The sequence below is a fragment of the Papaver somniferum genome, chromosome 7 (assembly GCF_003573695.1).
Source record: "Papaver somniferum cultivar HN1 chromosome 7, ASM357369v1, whole genome shotgun sequence".
Taxonomy (NCBI): Eukaryota; Viridiplantae; Streptophyta; class Magnoliopsida; order Ranunculales; family Papaveraceae; genus Papaver; species Papaver somniferum.
In genome coordinates this window covers 235147050-235167255 of record NC_039364.1, presented here as the reverse complement: position 1 = coordinate 235167255, position 20206 = coordinate 235147050, and the positions used below count along the sequence as shown (strand labels likewise).

At 37.3% G+C, this 20206-nt stretch overlaps 2 protein-coding genes and 1 long non-coding RNA gene across 5 annotated transcripts; all 3 read right to left on the bottom strand.

The window, feature by feature from the left end:
* Positions 1-472: 472 nt before the first annotated feature.
* On the bottom strand, positions 473-2334 carry LOC113293517 (ribosome biogenesis protein bms1-like). The gene is made up of 6 exons (XM_026542132.1): positions 2134-2334; positions 1859-1948; positions 1545-1727; positions 1077-1448; positions 776-988; positions 473-696 (listed from the first exon to the last, which is right to left on the bottom strand). Exons 1-6 carry the CDS (start codon positions 2299-2301, stop codon positions 601-603), a joined length of 1122 nt encoding a protein of 373 aa, XP_026397917.1. The 5' UTR covers positions 2302-2334; the 3' UTR covers positions 473-600.
* Positions 2335-2877: 543 nt separating this feature from the next.
* On the bottom strand, positions 2878-3279 carry LOC113293870. The gene is made up of 3 exons (XR_003332632.1): positions 3235-3279; positions 3036-3138; positions 2878-2941 (listed from the first exon to the last, which is right to left on the bottom strand). It is a non-coding gene; the product is annotated as an uncharacterized LOC113293870 (long non-coding RNA).
* A 594-nt stretch (positions 3280-3873) lies between these two features.
* LOC113299898 (ribosome biogenesis protein BMS1 homolog) lies at positions 3874-8059 on the bottom strand. Of its 3 annotated transcripts, none has more exons than XM_026548992.1 (13): positions 7916-8059; positions 7736-7802; positions 7548-7598; positions 7351-7453; positions 7153-7274; positions 6782-6984; positions 6422-6635; positions 5675-5761; positions 5371-5535; positions 4881-5123; positions 4637-4762; positions 4346-4558; positions 3874-4266 (listed from the first exon to the last, which is right to left on the bottom strand). In XM_026548992.1, the coding sequence occupies exons 2-13, from the start codon at positions 7793-7795 to the stop codon at positions 4171-4173; spliced, it is 1683 nt and encodes a 560-aa protein (XP_026404777.1). In that variant the 5' UTR covers positions 7796-7802; positions 7916-8059; the 3' UTR covers positions 3874-4170. The 3 variants fall into 3 exon arrangements, with proteins under 3 accessions (XP_026404777.1, XP_026404778.1, XP_026404779.1); XM_026548993.1 differs by having other exon boundaries at positions 4881-5105; positions 7916-8055; XM_026548994.1 differs by lacking the exon at positions 5675-5761.
* Between the last annotated feature and the right edge of the window lie 12147 nt (positions 8060-20206).

Sequence of the window (20206 nt, the reverse complement as noted above, 5' to 3'; positions counted from 1 at the left end):
TATGTATTTGTAGTGTGAACTACACATTAATTCTCCCCCTTTTTGTCAATAAAATTGGCAAAGGTACGAAAACTAATGGGATCCTTGTTATTACATGGAACAACGTAGCGGTGAGGACGGGTACACGCCAAAGGCGGGTGTGATAACATGATCGACCCGTCTTACAAGCGGTCGGGTCGTTTATAAGTGCCAAACCCGAGTTTTTTTCTTCTTCCAGAGTTTATAAGTGAAAAAACGGACGCTGAGTTTTTGTTTGGCCAAGGTCAACGCTTTTGACTTACACGGCAATAGAGTCTTCATATGGATTGTTTTCTAAATCATGGTGCTTGGCCTTAACCTTCAAAATTCCAATTTGGATACAAAAAATCAAAAATATTAAAAAGTGCAAAGTAGATATAGTATTATTGATTGCATTTCAAATCAAAATATAGAACTTGATTGTGGTTAAACCATGCTAAACTTTAAACCCATTTGTGGCAAGTAAGCAAAGGGATCGCTTAAATACAGATTTTAATGCCAGATCCACAGGCCAATTTTAAACTAGTTCGCAACAGCAATGTTCCCTCCATATTTCTTTCTTTCTTTCTTCCTTCCTGGTCCTCAATTGGCAACAGCTATATTCCCTGTCTTTCTCTCGAAAAATCTAGTAGGCATCCCACGAGTTATATTGTTACGAATATCCTGCTCCTTCTTTTTCTGTAAATCATACTAAATCAGATGTTAGACACCATCAAACCATCAACAACTAAAACAATAAATATCCTCAACTTGTTACCTGGTACGCCTCAAGAAACTCCGCCATGTTACCAAAATGCATACGTTCGAGAATTATCACAGCACGCCGTGGTTCATCCGTCTTCCGCTTCTGACAAGTAAGCTTGAGCTTATCCTCTAGTATCGTTGACATCTTTTTTCTCAGATCCTCGTCTGCTATCTTTCTTTCCCGAGAACCCCACACCACATGTGCTTTACTTTTCTCGCTTTCCTTCTGCCGCGAAACAACAAAGAGTTAGATATGAACAGCTAAATGTGAAAATTAGCAGCTTAAATTATCTCAGTCAAGATTAGGAGCTAACCGTGTCGTCTGTCCAAACACGGTCGCTTGGTTCCGGGGATGTCATTAATGGGTTGAATAAGCTATGATCCTCGTTGATGTCACAATATGGGGCATTGGTAAAACCGAGCACTGCACCGGTCGCTGAAATGCGAAAAGCTGCCTTGCTATCTGCCAGACTCTGTACAGCAACAACTCCAGTTCCAGGAGTTTCAAAAGGGCCCCAAAACGTTGCACAACACGGCTTGTCTTCAGGGGTGAATTCGAGAGTTTCATGCAAGTCTTCTGTGGCATAGATAGGTATCGTCACATACCTTCTCCATCCAACTGAAACAATAATAGGATCATTTGTCCTCAATGATTTCATATGCAAACTGTGTCTCTCAAATCTCGCCTGGAAAACAAAAAATGTATGAACATCGCTAACAAAATATTTAAGTATGCACATAAACTCTCTTCCCTTTTACCAATTAGAGAAGGATATACTGACCAAGATACGTCCGTCAGTTTTTTCTGCATGGCTGATACCTCCAACGAGAGTAGGATGACATGGATCACGATTATTAACCATCTCACAAGGAACATCGCAGATCTTAAACTTTAGATAAGCCCCTACTCTGATAATCTCTTTCTTCATGTGAGTTTCCTCATCAAGATGTTCGGGTATATCAATCTGCATCAGAAACGAAATAATTGTTCCCACCAAATATCAGAATACCACCTTTCTATAGTCTAGAAGATAGATATGAAGAACTGTTTATCTCAACCAAAGAGAGTCAAAACTAAAATATCTGCAGTTGGTACCTTTGGATCGTCAATATGCGGTAATGGGCGAGGTTCAGCTACACTTGCCACGCCAGCCAAAGGGAAGTCACCGACGCCGGCAATATGCACCTGAGGTAACAGTACCACTAAGTTAGTCTGTATACCGATGGAACAAAATGGAAGTAAATAAGTGACTTTTTTTTTTGTTCCGATTATTCCGTACGTTGATGAGCCCTATATTAAAAAAGTTCACAAACTTTATCACCTAAAAATAAAAGCAAGATCGTCATCAGTTAATGTAATAGAAGTAGTACCTCAGTTTCTTTTTTCTTGATCTCACAACCCCGGAGATAACCATACAAAACTATGTCTCTACCGCAGTTTTTATCCAAGTGCAATCTTTCTGTAGGAGTGACATCTTCAAAACAATCTACCAGCACATAAGGATTTGCAGCTCGCCATGACATAGGATGGAATTCCATACCCAATATGAAGCTTGCCAGTTTGGAAATATCAATCTCCTGATACCTGTTAACCACAAACAAGCTGGATAAGAAATCATGATGTACATTCCTTTCATCTTCCTTTTACTGTTTCCGCAACTCCGTCGGATTCAATCAAAAAACAGACTAACTTTAGGAAGCTAGTTAGATATGTTGATCCAAATATACTTACATCTTTTCATCTTCATCTGGAGCAGATAAGCAGAATATTTGTGCTTCTTCATGTATTTCATTCCTAAAAAGTTTTTTGAAACGCGCTGTTCGCATTTCTTCAATCTTTACATCTTTATTTAGAAAGCAGTCAAGATGTGTAAACACCCCAATAAGCTTGGGCATGCCGTGAACTTTTAAAAGGTTAACAAACTCGAGTGTTTCCTGAGATCAACAGTGGCATATTCCAGTAAGGCAAACTTATTGGTTAATAGCTAGCTTGTGAACATACATAGAAGGAACACAATTAAAATACGATAAATCACAAAAGTGAAAGTGTAACATACCATTTCAAACCCATAACTCACGTCGATGAGCAGTATGATTGCGTCGGCATACTTTGCAGCATCAATCATGCCATTGACATTGTTAGGACACTCCACAAACTGTATCCGTCTTTGTTCTTCGCCTAAAAACAAAAGGCACGATGAGTCTGTCTGTGAAACTAATACGACAGACAGATGTGGTCTAGTTAATAGAATAAGTAAGAAAAGAAAATATACCTGAGCCGACGACGATCGTAATGGGGCCTGGGGTGGTGTCATCGGTAAGATTATGGTTGGTATAATGCTTTACTAGAGATTTGATCAACAAGGATTTCCCAACCTACAAAGTCGATCCCATTTTTAGGCCTTAAAATTCAAGTCGGAATTTCCATCCGGTAAAAACACTAATCTCAATCACTACTAATTAATTACTTACCTTGGGAGGTCCATGAACAACAATAACATAAGGAGCAGGTGGAGTAATTGGCTCTTTCTTCTTATACTGCAAGAAGAAAGGACAATAATTTATAATTATACCAATCCATAATACTAGGAAATTTAGACCCTAAAAAGAAAGGGAAAAAAAAATCTAAATCGAAGAAGCAAAGAGGGAGAGAGCAGTATATACGTTTGATATGTTCTTCTGGTTGTTAGCCTGCCGTTTCCTCTTCTTGTTGATTTTCTCCATTTAACGTAACAAAAACGCATATAAGTTGGATCAAAGATCCAATAAAATTACAGTAGAAACTCTTTAAATTAAATTTATTAATTTAGCGGGGTTAAATTTTAGCTTGTGCAAGTCTAATTGGGATCATTAAATATTATTATTTTAAAAAGATAATTAATTTAAAGAGTTTTAATTTAAAAAATTTCTACTGTAACGTGAAATCAAAAACTTGGATAAGCAGAGCAATAACTTCCGCAAGTATAAGGCTGGATGTAGAATTCCACAATGCTACTATATACCTTATATAGGCTTAAATATTTCCTAATAACATTGAAACTATAAAAACGAAAGGAGCTAGCAGTTGTCGGCCGTTTTCTTTATTCTAATATAAAAAAAAAACAATATGTATTGTCCCTCTCCCGTGTCTATTTTAAAATTAAAAAAAAAAGATAAATAACATTCTGTCTAAACAGGATTTGTCTTCCCTAATGAAGCTAATCCAGATTAAAAACACAACAAAACATGCCATTCACTAACCAACGGGTAACAAAATACAGATATTCTAATGCCAGATTCACAGACCAATTTTAATAAAGAGAACCACAGGAACTAACAAACGCAATAATAGTAGTCCTTCACAACTAATATTCGCTCCATATTCTTCCTTCCCGGTCCTCCTTAATCAACTCTATCATCCACAATCTCTTAATTGGCAACAGCAGTGCTCCCTGTTTTTGTCTGGAAAAATCTAGTAGGCATCCCACGAGGTATATTATTACGAATATCCTCCTCCTTCTTTCTCTGTAAACCAAGCAAGCATTATAGCAGCAATAAGCTAGACAGAAAACATCTAAAACAGCAAATATCCCCAACTTCTTACCTGATACGCCTCAAGAAATTCTGCCCGGTTACCAAAATACATGCGTTCGAGGATGATCACAGCGCGTCGTGGTTCATCCGTCTTCCGCTTCTGACAAGTAAGCTTGAGCTTATCCTCTAAAACCTCTGACATCTTTTGTCTCATATCCTCGTCTGCTATCATTCTTTCCCGAGAACCCCACACCACATGTGCTCGACTTTTCTCGCTTTCCTCCTGCCTCAAACAACAAATAATCAGATACAAAGGGCTGAAATTTTGCTTAAATCATCTAAATCAAGATTAGGAGATAACCGTGTCGGCTGTCCAAACACGATCGCGCGGTTCCGGGGCTGTCATATGTTCACTCACTATCGTCCTTGGTATATGGAAACCCTTAAAAGCAAGTATTTTACCGGTTGCTAAAATACGAAAAGCTGCCTGTGGATTAATATGCAAGCTACTGAGCAAATATACCACTATATAAATCAAGATTTTAACTGAATAACCTCATTACGAAGGAAATATATAAAAAAACAGAACATAAAATGCATCAGACCTTGCTATCTGCCAGACTCTGTAGAGCAACAACTCCAGATCTACGAGTTGCGAAATGGCCCAAAAAACTTGCAGAACAGGGCTGGTCTTCAGGAGTGGAATCGAGACTCAAGTCTTTCGGGTCATAGATAAGTTTCGTAAGGTACCTTCTCCAACCAACTGAAACAATGATATCATCATTTGTCCTCAATGATTTTATATGCAAACTGTGTCTCTCAAATCTCGCCTGGAAAAGAAACACAGACCACAAGATGATACAGGCAGTGTAAGAGAACTGAGAATTCAGCTGAGTCTAGAATAGAATTGACAGCGAAAATGTCCAACAAATGAACTATACTCGAATGTTCAAATATTTATGTACGCACATACACTCTCTTTCCTTTTACAGAACGCACAAATAAAAGAAACAAAGATATTTAATAACAGGGACGAGTACTATGAAAGGGATTCATGTCCAGTAGTAAATTAAAACTTAGAGAAAGCATACTAACCGAGACAAGTCCGACTTTTTGTTCTCTATCGCTGATACCTCCAACAAGAATAGGCTGCCAAGGATCACGATTCTTAACAATCTCAGAAGGAACATCGCAGATCTTAAACTTTAGATAAGACCCTACTCTAAGAATCTCTTTCTTCGTGTGAGTTTCGTCATCAATCTGCATCCGAATCAAAGTATTTATTCCCACCAAAAAAATATGAGAATACACTATCACCTTTCTATAGTCTAGAAGATAGATATGACGAACTGTTTATCTGAAGCAAAGAGAGTAAAACTAAAATATCTGCAGTTGGTACCTTCAGATCATTAATATGTGGTACTAGGCGATGTTCCGCTATGCCTGTCCCAGCTAAAGGGAAATCACCGATGCCGGCGATATGCACCTGATGTGACACCCCTAACTTAGTCCATATACTGATGCAACCAAATGCAAATACAACTTGTGGAAAAATATCAAATAACCAAGGGAATAGAACGGAACAACTAATACCTAAATATCACAAGGGTCATTTTCTACTTTCAATCTGTGACGTTTTTTTTCCAATTCTTCCGTTAATGAGACCTATCCAAAAGTTCACAAGCTTTATTACCTAAAAATGTGTACTTAATATTGTATTTTCACTATCCTTCTCAATTAACAAATTTGCACAAGTTAGGAAAATATGAAGGAAAACAAGGACACCGTAGAGCATGTTATAGCAGCTTGATCAGGTGTGCTCTCATAAATAAAATAGTTGTTTGAGAACGAGAGTTCATTCTCAAAGATTTCCACATAGGGAGACCTATCTACACTGGTATTCAGGACGGACACACGTCCCAGACAACAACAGCTTTGCCAGCCCTCTAAATTGAACACTTTCACCAACTTAGTTCAATATAGCATGAAATAATAGAACAGACGAAAGGGAAGAAGAAGACAGAAGGCAGTTTTCTTCTTGATAACATAGATGGTGTCACATTATTTTATCTAAATATTACAACCCATGTTCAGTGTTGGAAATAAAAGCAAGTTTGTCATCAGTTAATGTAGCCAATAGAAGTACCTTAGTTCCTTTATTCTTGATATCACAACCCCGGAGATAACCATGAAAAATTATGTCTCTTTCACAAGCTGCAGCCATGTGCGAGCTTTCTGTAGCAGTGACATCTTCAAAACGATCCACCAGCACATAAGGATGTGCAGCTCGCCATGATATAGGATGGAATTCCATACCCAATATGAAGCTTGCAAGTTTGGAAACATCAAGCACCTGGTATCTGCTAACCACAAACAAGCTGAGTAAGAAATCATGTTGTACTTACCATTTTCGGGAGTCCGTTGGAATTTATAAACAAAATGCTAGGGGTGTTGGGCATAAGAACTTTATAAAGATAGTTAGATATGTTCATCAAAATATACTTACATCTTTTTATCTTCATCTGGAGCAGATAGGCAGAATATGTGTGCTTCTTCATGTATTTCATTCCTAAAAAGTTTTTCGAAACGCGCTGTTCGCATTTTTTCAATCTTTACATCTTTATTTAAAAAGCAGTCAAGATGTGTAAACACCCCAATAACCTTGGGCATGCCATGAACTTTTAAAAGGCTAACAAACTCGAGTGTTTCCTGAAAACAACAAAAGAACATTGCAGTAAGGCAAAAATATTGGTCAATAGGTAGCTTGTTTAAAAGTTGAACATACTTCAAAGAAACACAATGAAAATATGATATAGGACAGAAGCTTGTAAGTCCTAAACTTGTCTATCAATCACAAAAGCATAAAGTGCACCATACCATTTCAAACCCATAACTCACGTCGATGACGAATATGACTGCATCAGCATACTTTGCAGCATCAATCATGCCATTGACGTTATTAGGACACTCCACAAACTGTATTCGTCTATATTGTTCACCTAATAACAAAAAGGCACAACTAGTGTCTGTGAAACTGTTGTCTAACTAATTAATAAAAATAGTAAGAATGTATACCTGATTTGACGGCGATTCGAATGGGGCGTCGGGTGTCATCATCAGTAAGTTCATGGTAGGTATAATGCTGTACTAGAGACTTAATCAACAAGGATTTCCCAACCTACACATCGGTTCCATTTTTGGCTTTAAAACTCAAATCCGAATTTCCGTCAGGTAAAAACACTAATCCCAATCACTACTAAGTAATTACTTACCTTGGGAGGTCCATGAACTACAATAACATATGGAGCAGGTGGAATTGATTCCTACAGGAATGACAATTAAAATAACAATACCAACCCATCTTAGTAAGAGTACAGAATTTTTCAATAAAACCCTAAATTGAAAAGAGAGAAAAAAAAAATTCAAAATCGAAGAAACAAATAGAGAGAGAGGAGTGTACGTCTGGGATGTTTTTCTGGTTTTCGTCCTGCCGTTTCCTCTTCCTGTTGATCTTCCCCATCGAAACCCTTAAAAACCACAAAATCAGAATTATCCCTATTCTTTCAAGAGATCAATTTCTTATTCAGTGACACCAGAAAAAACCAAAACTAAAAATGACGAGTCAAAAATCAGTACTTACAAGAAGAAGAAGAAGAGAAATGATTCACCAGTTGATTTGAACTAGAGAGGGATTTTCGTTCGCCGGAGAGTTCTGCTGAACAGGAGGAGGATGTCTTTACTCTTTTATTGCTGGTTATGAATTGGGTCGATGGTTTCCTTATGCTACTTGTACTTTAGGCCCAAAATAACCCGGCGTTTTTAGGGGCCACCCCAAAGGATTTAGGGGCCATCAATTTATACCTAGCCAAAATCTCTAGTTAAGGGGTACCCTATATGATATTGAAGTTACATAAATGCCCTTCTGGTAAAACTGTATAAAAACCAAATCAAAAACAATTCTACTCATTTCAACTCTTCTTCTTCAAGTTTCATATTATCTTCCGATTGTGGAAGAAAAAAAAAAATTCCACTTCAAAGTCAAATGGCCCCAATTAGGTAAGAATCTATCATTTTTGGGGTTTATTTCGCTTTAATTCGACGAATCGAGAAAAAATAATTCTAGGGTTTTCGGTTATTTATCCAGATTCGGGCGATATTCATGCTCCTTTACTTCTGAATGTAGTCATGTTCTTCATTTCTCAAGAACATCGACAGCATTCGGGAGAAATATTTGATGGTTATCGGCCGAATATTGTTGGTCATATCTTCCTGGATACAAACTGGTAATAATCGGTAGTTTAATGAATTTTTTGGCTCTCGAATATATTTAAGTAGACACACAGTATTCAGAAGTACACTCACTACCGAATATATATATATATATATATATTGAAAAAATCTCAAAATTTCTGATATAGGAAAAATCCCATTTTGGGGCCAGTATTTATTCGGAAGACAATATAATGTTATATACTTCCGATTATTTCAATTTCAAAATTTGAAATGTATAAGTTTTTCCCAAATTCTGATTTTTGGGCCATCGTACATTCGGGACTTTACAAAACAATTATCCTCCGAATATAGCAAGTTCAAAACAAACCACGCCTTGGCTCTAGGTGGTTCCAAGGGCCAATATAGAATGTTAGACAGCCCATATTCGGAAGTTTGGGTAACTAATTATACTTCCGATTATTTCAATTTCAAAATTTGAAAAGAATAAGTTTTTCCCAAATTCTGATTTTTGGGCCATCGTACATTCGGGACTTTACAAAACAATTATCCTCCGAATATTACAAGTTCAAAACAAACCACGCCATGGCTCTAGGTGGTTCCAAGGGCCAATATATAAGGTTAGACAGCCCATATTCGGAAGTTTGGGTAACTAATTTAACTTCCGATTATTTCAATTTCAAAATTTGAAAAGTATAAGTTTTTCCCAAATTCTGATTTTTGGGCCATCGTACATTCGGGACTTTACAAAAAAATTATCCTCTGAATATTACAAGTTCAAAACAAACCACGCCATGGCTCTAGGTGGTTCCAAGGGCCAATATATAAAGTTAGACAGCCCATATTCGGAAGTTTGGGTAACTAATTTAACTTCCGATTATTTCAATTTCAAAATTTAAAAAGTATAAGTTTTTCCCAAATTCTGATTTTTGGGCCATCGTACATTCGGGACTTTACAAAAAAATTATCCTCCGAATAATATAGTCGTGTTTAGAAATACCAACTTAATCGGTAGATAAGAATTTAATTTTGCCACTGAATGTCTTATTCGGAGGGAATACGTGTATCGTTAACAACCGATTGTAGTGCACCAATGATACGAAACCTCAACGGCCATATTTTCAGAAACCTCAACGGCCATATTTTCAAAAATTAGATCCGTTGGAACTCTAATCTATATAAGGAGGGTAACCCCTCTCAGTTATTATTGAGTAACAAATCTGAATGAAAAACCTTTTCAATGGCAAGTCCATCATCAATCGACAACATACTTCGAAGATGCAAGCGAACAACTACATCAATTGCAGCAAGGGAAGAAGAAATACAAAAAAGGAACAAACAACCCAAAAAAATTAAACCATCGTTAGTGGCAACGGAGGAGGAGGAAGAGGAAATCAAGGCTAAGAAGCGAGGTCAAGAACAATTCCATCATAGAGAAAGATTAAAACAAGTTGAGGAAGAGACCGAATGGATAAAAAATTATTACATTGTGAAAGATCTACCCAAAGAACAGCAGGACGATCGTATATTTTGGATTAACGTTTCATTGGGTCCTTTTGTTGGTAAGTACAAGAAGCCACGCCACAATTATGAACCATCCCATGTTTCTTCAAGGGTGCACCATGTTATAAAATTGTGCACCGAGTACAACCGTATTCTTGCTAGGCACAGAGACGACAGGTTTGCGACACAAGATGCTTATTCCAAGTGGAGAGGAGAGTCGTTTCTACATTTCGAAGCCGTGTTGATTGTTGCATCTCGGACTGGGAAAAAGAATAACATGTGATGTTTGAGTGCTGCAAATTCAAATTTTTAATATTAATCGGCGGTTTGATAAAATATGGAATTCCCGAATATGATTAATCGTATTGAAGTGTTATAATACTGTTGTTCCGATTACATAGTTTAAAAACAAATTATAATCGTGCCTCGAAAAAAAACGATCAAACATCGGCATCATCCGAGGGGATCAATTCGAGTAACTCAGCGGGAAAGTTGTTGTCCATGACACGATCCCAATCAACCATGTTGGACTCATATTGTTTCACCCAATCCTTGCAATGGTTCATCGGGAAGTAATCGTGCCACTTACTCAACGGAGGTAACGGACAATCTTTCTTTACTCTTAAACCGATAAAATGCATTTCATTCACAAATGCCATTACGATTCTTCTATCTTTAACCGACTCGTCGCAAGCCGTTCTTGTGGGTGCAAACGTCATGCTAAGTCCATACATGGGAGGAACAAAGAAATGTACCACGCAATTCAAAACGTCCGCTAGGAGATATCCAAATTTAGGCATTGTCATCCAATACTTGGATCCGATTGTCTTCAATCCCTTTCGACACTTCACACGCGCAACTAAGTCTTTGAACTCTTGTTCTTTGTCGTATCTATCTCCTCGCCTCATCATCTCCATATAAAAACCCTTGTCCTTCACTAGTTGTACCTCCATCTTATTTCTTAAATATTGGCATTGGGTGACATCTTCGATATCCGCCTCTCTAAAGTAACCCATTTGTTCCGTAGCAACGTGAAACCCACAATTTCCATCCCCATCAACCTCGTCGGTCGACAAAACAAATGGAATGATGAGTGGAGGGAGTTGTTCCAAATACTCTTTGTATATTGTATATGTGGATCGATTTGGTCTTCCATTAAGATCTCTAGGGCAACGAAGAGTACCTTTGTCCTCTTTTATAGTAAGAATTTCCATTGGTTGGGTTTGTTGCGAGGCATTCATTTGCTCAACAACTTCTTCGACAACATTGGGTTGACTTACTTGAGAAAGCTCTGTAGAGATCTTTGGCCTTACTTGTCGGGTGGTTGGTCCACTTTGATCATTTCTTGGACGACCTCTTTTCTTAGGTTCCGGCTCATCTTCAAATTCGGCTTCCGAACACTCGTGCCTAGACAATATTCTTTTATTAGACAAATACTCCTTCAACTCTTTTCTTTGGATGGTCCTCGACACTTCGGTGTTCGGCCTACCGGTGTTCTTTTGCTTAATAGGTTCATCAACCTCCCTTAAACAAGGGTTAAGGGCTTCCTCCAAATTATGCATCAATATTTGCTTTTTGGTGCCGTTTGATGTAGCGTAACGCTCGGCTATTCGTGCATACAATTCCGACTCGAAGAAAGACGGACCATCAACTACCGGGGTGTTCGGAGTGAAATTTAATTGCTTCCAAAATGGGTGAATATCATCGATGTCAATCACTTCAACATACCTACCCAACTTATGACGACATGGGAGTCCAATACCTATCATATCCTTGCAAACACAAACCGTATTCTCGTCATCATAAGTTTTATATAACTTCAATTGTTTCATCATGCGATTTATTGCCCATCTTGAAACTTTATGAACAACTCCCCTTAGAAGAAATTTTTCCTTAATATGTTCCATCGGGAATTGGTGTACACTAAATTGCATACATTTCCTAATCTTTACGAGATCACGATTGGTGAATTCATGGATTGCTTCTTGGATCGACACAACTCCATTTTGACTACCAATTAGTATTTTCTTTAGTCGACCATGAGACCCCTCCGCAATGCTTGTCGCCTCGTTCTTGAAGTTACGATATTCATATGTCCATGCAAACACAAACCTTTCCTTAATCGTTAACCATTGTGTTTTACAATACTCAACCGGTTTTGGGTAGTCCGTTCCATATTCATCCTCAAATTTCTTCAAGTTACATTCGTAAATTTCCTCGGTCATCGACCAAACGATTTTGTCCCATGCTTTCATGAACATTTTCCAAATTATTCCATCCTCCTTCCACTTTTCTTCAAATAGACTATCCTCTTCCTTACGTTCTTCCAAGGTTAATTTACTAATGCGCTCATCCTCTTCCTTTGACCTCTTGGTACCCTTCCTTGGTCTTTTAGCTTGGAAATGATGATGAAAATTGGTTTTGAGATTGCATTGAATGTGCCACGTACATTGCAAGTTTTGGGCTTCCGGAAACACTACCGCTATTGCATGCATTAAGGCTTGATCGTTATCCATTACAATAACCCTTGGAAAATTATCACCGTTATAAATGGACCTCAATGTCTCCAACATCCAAATGAAACTCACATTGTTATCATGATCCATTAAACCCCATGCAATTGTAAACGTGTTTTTGTCCGAAGTATGGCAAGCAATGTTCAACAACGGCATGTTATACTTGTTTGTCTTATAAGTAGCATCTATCAACAAAATTTGATGAAAGCATTGATCCAATTGGATCATTTCGGGATGTGCCAAGAAAATACGAACCACTATACCATCCTTTTCTTCCCTTCTCAAGGTGTAGCCGTGTAACTCCGTTAACCACTCTGATTGTTGCATGACCGTTCTACCATCCCAATCAGTCCTTTTGATCGTAGCTAGGGCCGACTTAATTGTAGACAAAGAAGACAAGTTGTCGGGATCGTCCGCCTTTATTTTACTTAAGATCGCACTCGCTTTTTGGATCCGCATAGACCTCACCGTCTGCATTTGATGTGGTTTTAACTTGGCAACCATTACATGTCCAATTAAATCCAACGGATCATCATGGTTGTGACAACCTTTATCAACTTTATACATTTTATACTCTTTACCTTTAATACCATCGGGCTTATAGAAGACAATCTTAAATGGGCATCCTATCTTCTTGGTATTGCTTCGGTATTTCCTATTCGTCTTCCGTATGTACTTACTATTCTTTCCCTCGTGACTCTTTCGCGTCCCACCTCGCTCACAAATCATTTCAAATCGAGTGTCACTAACATGATTATTTTGAACTACCACGCACATGTTATCTTTTGCCTTGTTCATAAGCCATTCCTTTGCCTCCTTCTTACTTCCAAATGTCTAAACGTGTATAAAACAAAACAAATCTAATAAGCATAATCATTTAACATATAAATTTTGAAAAAAAGAAAAAAGTAGTAATGAGTATACCAAATCGTTTGCATAGTATAGGGAAGTGTCGGGCATCAAATAGAAGTCATCAACAAACTCTTCAACGGCCTGCATATGAAAGCAACAAATTATTATACAATAATCGGAGGTTATTAAATAAGTCAAACTTCCGAATATTCTATATTCGGAATCCTATCGGTTACCCAAAACACTCGATCTATGCAAATGAATGTACACAGTTTACTGAGTGAAAAAAATGATATAATCGGAGGTCATTAAATAAGTCAAACTTCCGAATACTTTATATTCGGAATCCTATCGGTTACCCAAAACACCCGATTTATGCAAATGAATGTACACAGTTTACTGAGTGCAAAAAATGATATAATCGGAAGCTAAAATATATAGTAAACCAGCCGAATATAAATAACCGGGAGATAACTTTAATCGATAAACATCCGATTTTCAAGTTTTCGGAAATTTTATTTTGAGGCCACTGTTATATTCGGCAGTCAAATAATGTTAAACTATTATCGATTGTAAAGGATAAGAATACTGAGTTTTGAAATTTTCTGAGGAATTCGTTTTTGGGGCCATTCGGAGGTAAATAACTCTACATAACTACCGAATGTAGATATTTTTGGAAACCCAGTTTGGGGTTTTTCTCATATTCGGCAGTAAACTAGTATCTTGGAACTACCGAATATACATATTTGGTACTCAGTGTGTTATACTCGTAAGTTTAATCTAGAAATTATCTAACGAATCTGGGTAGTTCATGGCATTCAATGCATGCAATAATCGGTTTTTCTTGTTTACAAAAGCACACAAACCATGCAAATGGAGTATTTTAGTTTCTTAACACAATACCTGTGTTTTACATGCATCGTTAGCTTCAATATCATGCGATTCTCCATTTTCTTTCATGAAAGGGTCGTCTAGGTTTTCCTCTCCACAAAAGTTTGGATCATTCAACATATACCCCAAATCGTCTTCTCTAAACGGTCGTCAACCCTCAAAATTTTGTTTTTCGTCATGATTCTCACCTTCTTCTTCATATCCATCCATTTTTGTAGTGAAAAAAATGGTTTTTCCCTTTTTTCCTTCAACCTCTTCTCTATAACTCTAATAACTCACAAATGCAAAAGAAATGAAAAAATGAAACAAAAATCATTCTAATACTGCACCGACCACAATCGGAAGTCTGGGAAATATTTTGGCTTCCGATTGAAATCGGAGGATAACAATGTTATCATATCCTCCGAATATACAAGGGTAATTTCGCCATTACGAATTACGCGAGATAAGGGCTAGCTACATTTTCCCTTTGGGTGACCTTTTTTGTTTTATTGTTAGCCCCTAAATCCTTCCGAGTGGCCCCTAAAAACGCGAGGCAAAATAACAACCAATTTATTTTTTTATTTTTTCTTTTTTTCTCTAGGATTTTTTTTTCTCTAGGAAACGAAGGAATTCATTAACTTTAAATAGAGTTTGCAAGGAAACGAGGACGATCGTTCTCATTCCATTCATCCCTGACATTTAGATTTCCATCGTGTATTGCAACTTTATCTGCTAAACCATTAAAATTTCTACTTAAATATTCAAATTTAAAAAAATTAATCCCTTTTAGGAGAAATACACCGTCATCTAACAATGTATAAGTGGTCCAACTATTCTTACCCTTACTTTTATAAAGATAAGCAATTAGAATTCTCGCATCACTCTTAATGCTGACATCCATAAAGTTCTTATGTTTAATCCACTTGGCAGCTTCAAGAAGGGCTAGATTCTCGGCTTCCTCTAGATTACTCGCAATCCCTGATACTACTTTGCATCCCATGTAGGAACCTGAAATATCCATTAAGACAATTCCCAAACCAACTTTGTTAGTGTTTTTATCAAATGTAGCCTCACAAAAGACCAATATACAATCATGTGGAAGTATACAATTAGCCACAATATTGATAACTAGGTTTTGCTGCTGACTAGAAGAGGTATTATCATTAATTAAAAAGTTTTGTGTCTTCAGACAGCTTCAAAGCATATCTCACAGTGGTTTGGGTATGAAACTTTTTATTTTGAAAAAATTTAGAACACCTTTCCTTCCATATATACCAAGCTGTAGTCATTACTTCTATTATATGGTCCTTGAGATGGATTAATGAAAGCCAATTTAGGGTCCAATCTTGAATACTAATACTAGAGTTTGTATCTTGAAAGACATAATGACCAGCTGGAATGGAAGACCAGACAGATCTGGAGAAAGCGCAATTCAAAATTATATGTTCAGCAGTTTCAGATTGACCAAAGTCACACATTTTGCAAACATCATCCTACTCATGGTTGAACCTAGCTAGTTTTCTCTTGGTGGGAAGTATATGCTCGACACATTTCCAAAGAAAAAGCTGAACCATAGAGAGTAAGGATGCACTGCAGAGAGCCTTATAGATTGGAAGTTTGGGATCAGGAAGGGTATTGTGAGGAAGTTCATTGGCTAGCAGTTTATACAAAGACTTAACAGTAAATTCACCAGTTTTGTTATAAGGTCAAATGAGCTTGTCACTACTAGAAAGATAAATCCTCATATTGCATATTTTTTGACTATTTTCAGCAGTGAAATAAGCTTGAACTAGAGAGACATTCCAAGTCCTACGATTATAACTGCAAGTGCACAGTGTTTTTGTAGTGTGTTTGTGCAAGTGCAGGTCGTCCACAGGGAATTGGTGGTGTAGCTGAAGTTTTTGTTTTGCTAAGCTAAACTGTTTCCTAGGCAGTGACTGAGAACAAAAGCAGTAACCAAGAGAGATGAGGCAGTAGCAGCAATATACAAGACTAACTAGTAGCAATGTGCAAGGCTTAAGTAAAAGCAATGTGTAAAGGAGCAATGGAAATAGAACTTAGGACTCAGCAACACTTAGATGATTGCTGAGTTGATAGCAGTGAAGTGATAAAAAAATACAAAACAGTAAAACAGTGCAAGAGTAAGATAAGGGTGTAAACAGTGAGAGTGTGGAACTAGGGTTATCAAATCCTTGAACCTAGCTAGTGTGGAACTAGGGTTATCAAATCATGGTTGAACCTAGCTAGTTTTCTCTTGGTGGGAAGTATATGCTCGACACATTTCCAAAGAAAAAGATGAACCCTAGAGAGTAAGGATGCACTCTAGAGAGCCTTATAGATTGGAAGTTTGGGATTAGGAAGGGTATTGTGAGGAAGTTCATTGGATAACAGTTTATACAATGACTTAACAGTAAGTTCACCAGTTTTGTTGTAAGGTCAAATGAGCTTGTCACTACTAGAAAGATAAATCCTCATATTGCATATTTTTTGACTATTTTCAGCAGTGAAATAAGCTTGAACTAGAGAGACATTCCAAGTCCTATTTTCCGGATTTATGAAGTGAAAAAGCGAGGGTGTAACAACCTCACCCAATATTTCGCTTAGCAATCTATATGGACTAACTCCAATATACTTTTCAAGAGAATAAACTAGACAGTCAGACTCAATCTTAAGAAAAGTATATCAAAGAGTTATATCTCAATTTCTCGATTCAATACGTACTCAAGCAAATAAAAATATGAGAGTCTAATTGAATATAAGAGAAATTAACTTGAACGGTACCAAAGACAAATTTTCAAGGATCAATCAATTTCAATCAACAACAAAAGGTCGGATTTCCCAATTGATTGATTCAATGCAAAATCTGTGATATTTCAATTATATAACAAAATATAATGCGGAAAATAAATAACACAGACACATAAAGTTTTGTTATCGAGGAAACCGCAAATACAGAAAAACCCCGGGACCTAGTCCAGATTGAACACGTATTGTATTAAGCCGCTACAGACACTAGCATACTACAAACTAACTTCGGTTTCGATTATAGTTGAACCCCAATCAATCTCACCATGATCCAAGCTACAGTTACTCTTTTTACGTCTCTGATCCCATCATGATACTACACACTTAATTCTCTTAGCTGATCTCACCCACAACTAAGAGTTACTACGACCCAAAGTCGAAGACTTTAATAAACAAATCTGTATCACACAAAAAAATCTACAGGAATAGATAAATCTGTCTCCCACAGAAATACCTACAAGTTTTGTTCCGTCTTTTGATAAATCAAGGTGAAATTGATAACCCGGACTTATAAATCTAGGGTTGAGCTCTGTCTAACCCATGCATATTTTTACAGCACAAAACACCTTTATTTATACATCAATTTCACCCCACAGTGACAACAAAAATTATGGTTTAAAAATTCATGAATTGATGGGTCAATTTCTTACCCATTCCGACTGCTTTCCACTCCATGCTGCTAGGCTTTAGCATCTTCAATCCCTACGTTCATGGATCTCAACCTATTTCTTCAATTTCACACGCCAACAGTGAGAATGTATGTGTGAAATCGATTGATAGACATCAGAGAAAGTTGGTGGTGATGATGGGTTTTGGTTTCTGTTCTTGTAGGGTGGTTGAGGAAGGTTGTAGGGGTGAGGCAGAGCTCGAGGTGGCGGTGGCAGGGAGTGGTGGTGTTGCATAGGGTGAGGGAGGAAGATGGGTTCGATGGGGTTTGGGAAGGGGCTGTTTGGGACGGCTAGGTGAAGGTGGGTTAGGTGCCCTGCTGTTAGGCGGGTGTAGCGATTTTGATGTCTGGTGAGGAGAAACGTTGGATGATTAGAGATGATGGATCGATCTGACGGTCAGGAGTTGAGGCGGGCTTGGGTCTTGATCTAGTTGGAGCTTGGGCCTTGGACATGCTAAGCCCACTTCATCTCTTAAGAGCAATTCTTCCTTCTAAGCCCACTTCTAGCCTCTGAGTCTTGCGTACAACTTTCTTCTCTGCCTTCTTGCGGGAGTCTTTGTCGGTTTTCCATCATTTTTCTGCTCTTTTCGCTCCGCAATTCATCCAAGCTTTATTTAGAGCCTAAGAACACAAAATTAAACAGTTTTAAGTATTTATTCTTGAGGAGAGTAAAATACAAAATTCAGGATAATATATGACTTTAAAGCACAAACGATGAGTTAATTGCCAAGAAAAAATTATATAAATATGCAATATTTAGCACTCATCATTAACCTACAGGGTCTCGATAGAAACCTAAGGTTAAAGGTGAATCGACTATAGCTTATACAAGTAGTATAACACAGGAGGTGTGGGGATTAGGTTTCCCAGTTGTTAGAGTTCTCCTTTATATAGTCTTCCAAATCAGGGTTTGCAATATAAGTTACCTTGGTAACAAAACATTCAATATTCACCGTTAGATAAAAACCTGATTAGATTCAAGCTAATATCTTTCAACCGTTAGATCGAACTTAGCTTGTTATACACAAATGAAATGCACGTTCATTTAGGTTTGTACAACCTCACCTAAACGTGTATACCTAGTTGGTTCAACAGTAGTTAACCAAATGGTTAGCCATATGAGCACTTTCATATCAACCATATTCATCTTCACCATAACTAGTTCAAATGACTCAAAAGAACTAGCTAGAGAGTTGTTCAATTGCTTAGATCTCATAGAAGCATACAAGACACAATCGAAGCAAAAACGATTTTGATTCACTCGAATCAATTCATGAACTTTATATCCACGGTTTGCAAATTATGCATTCCTTGGTTTATATAAGTTTAAGTTCACGAATAAACCGTTTTTAGAAAATAACCCACTCAAGTATGCATATCGGTACGCATACTTAGGTACCCGGATTAAGTTTGTTTTCAATTTACAAACTCCAGCAGAAATTCACGGTACGTGAACCTCCGAAAGTACGCGTACAGGTATGCATACTTTAGTTCCGGTTATTCTGAGCAGCAAAATACGCATACTTTGGTTCAAGGATTATGAACTTACACAAGCATGAGTTCACATGCAATGTTTATATCCATTCAAGGTTATATATTCTAAACTCTCATTTCAATCATTGAAACATTCTTAGAAGATGTTAAATAGAGATTACTCACACACTTTTCTTCATCAAAGCAATTTTCAAGATGTTGAAATAATCAGCATGACTTTCATCACTTGTAAAGATGAACTTGGCCAAAGAGAAAGCTTACCAATAGATATTTCGAGAAATAGATTAGCGAGATAAATACGGATCGAAATACAAGATGTGTATAATCGAAATCTATATAGAAATACGACTTTTGTCTCAAGATAGGAGATATAGTAGATAGACTTTTGAGTGATAGATAAGTTTAAGTCTCCACATACCTTTTAGTCGATGAAGTTCCACCAGTTCCTTGAGTAGTTTTTCGTCTTTGTATGATGAACGTCGTGGAGTCTAGAGCTCAACTACACTTTATATCCTAGTTCAAGACTTAGCTATAAGTAGACTAGAAATCAAGACTTATAGTTTTGGAAACTAAACTTGACAAACAAGCTGGAGATATCAACCCTTGCGAGTTCGACCGAGCAGTGCTCTAATAATCTCCCCCTTTGTCAATTTTAGTGACAAAATTATGAATACATATGGAATACAAAATAAATAAACTTTGCAGCCTCTTTTCCACATACATGTATCCTTGGTTCTTCAATAGTACTCGAAATCTTCGTCATTTCCAAGTACTCCAACGATTCCAAAGGTTGTAAGTTTAACATCATCGTTGTTGAAAATCCATAGCCATAAGAATGAGAAAACAAGAGCTCTCAATCATTGTTACACAGTGTCATAGTATTATTACACAACATCAAAGTTCAATTGTATCACAACTTCGACACCAATACTATGGTGATATGCATCACGTACCCTTAGTCAATACTCCGTCTCACATGGAAATCACTCCC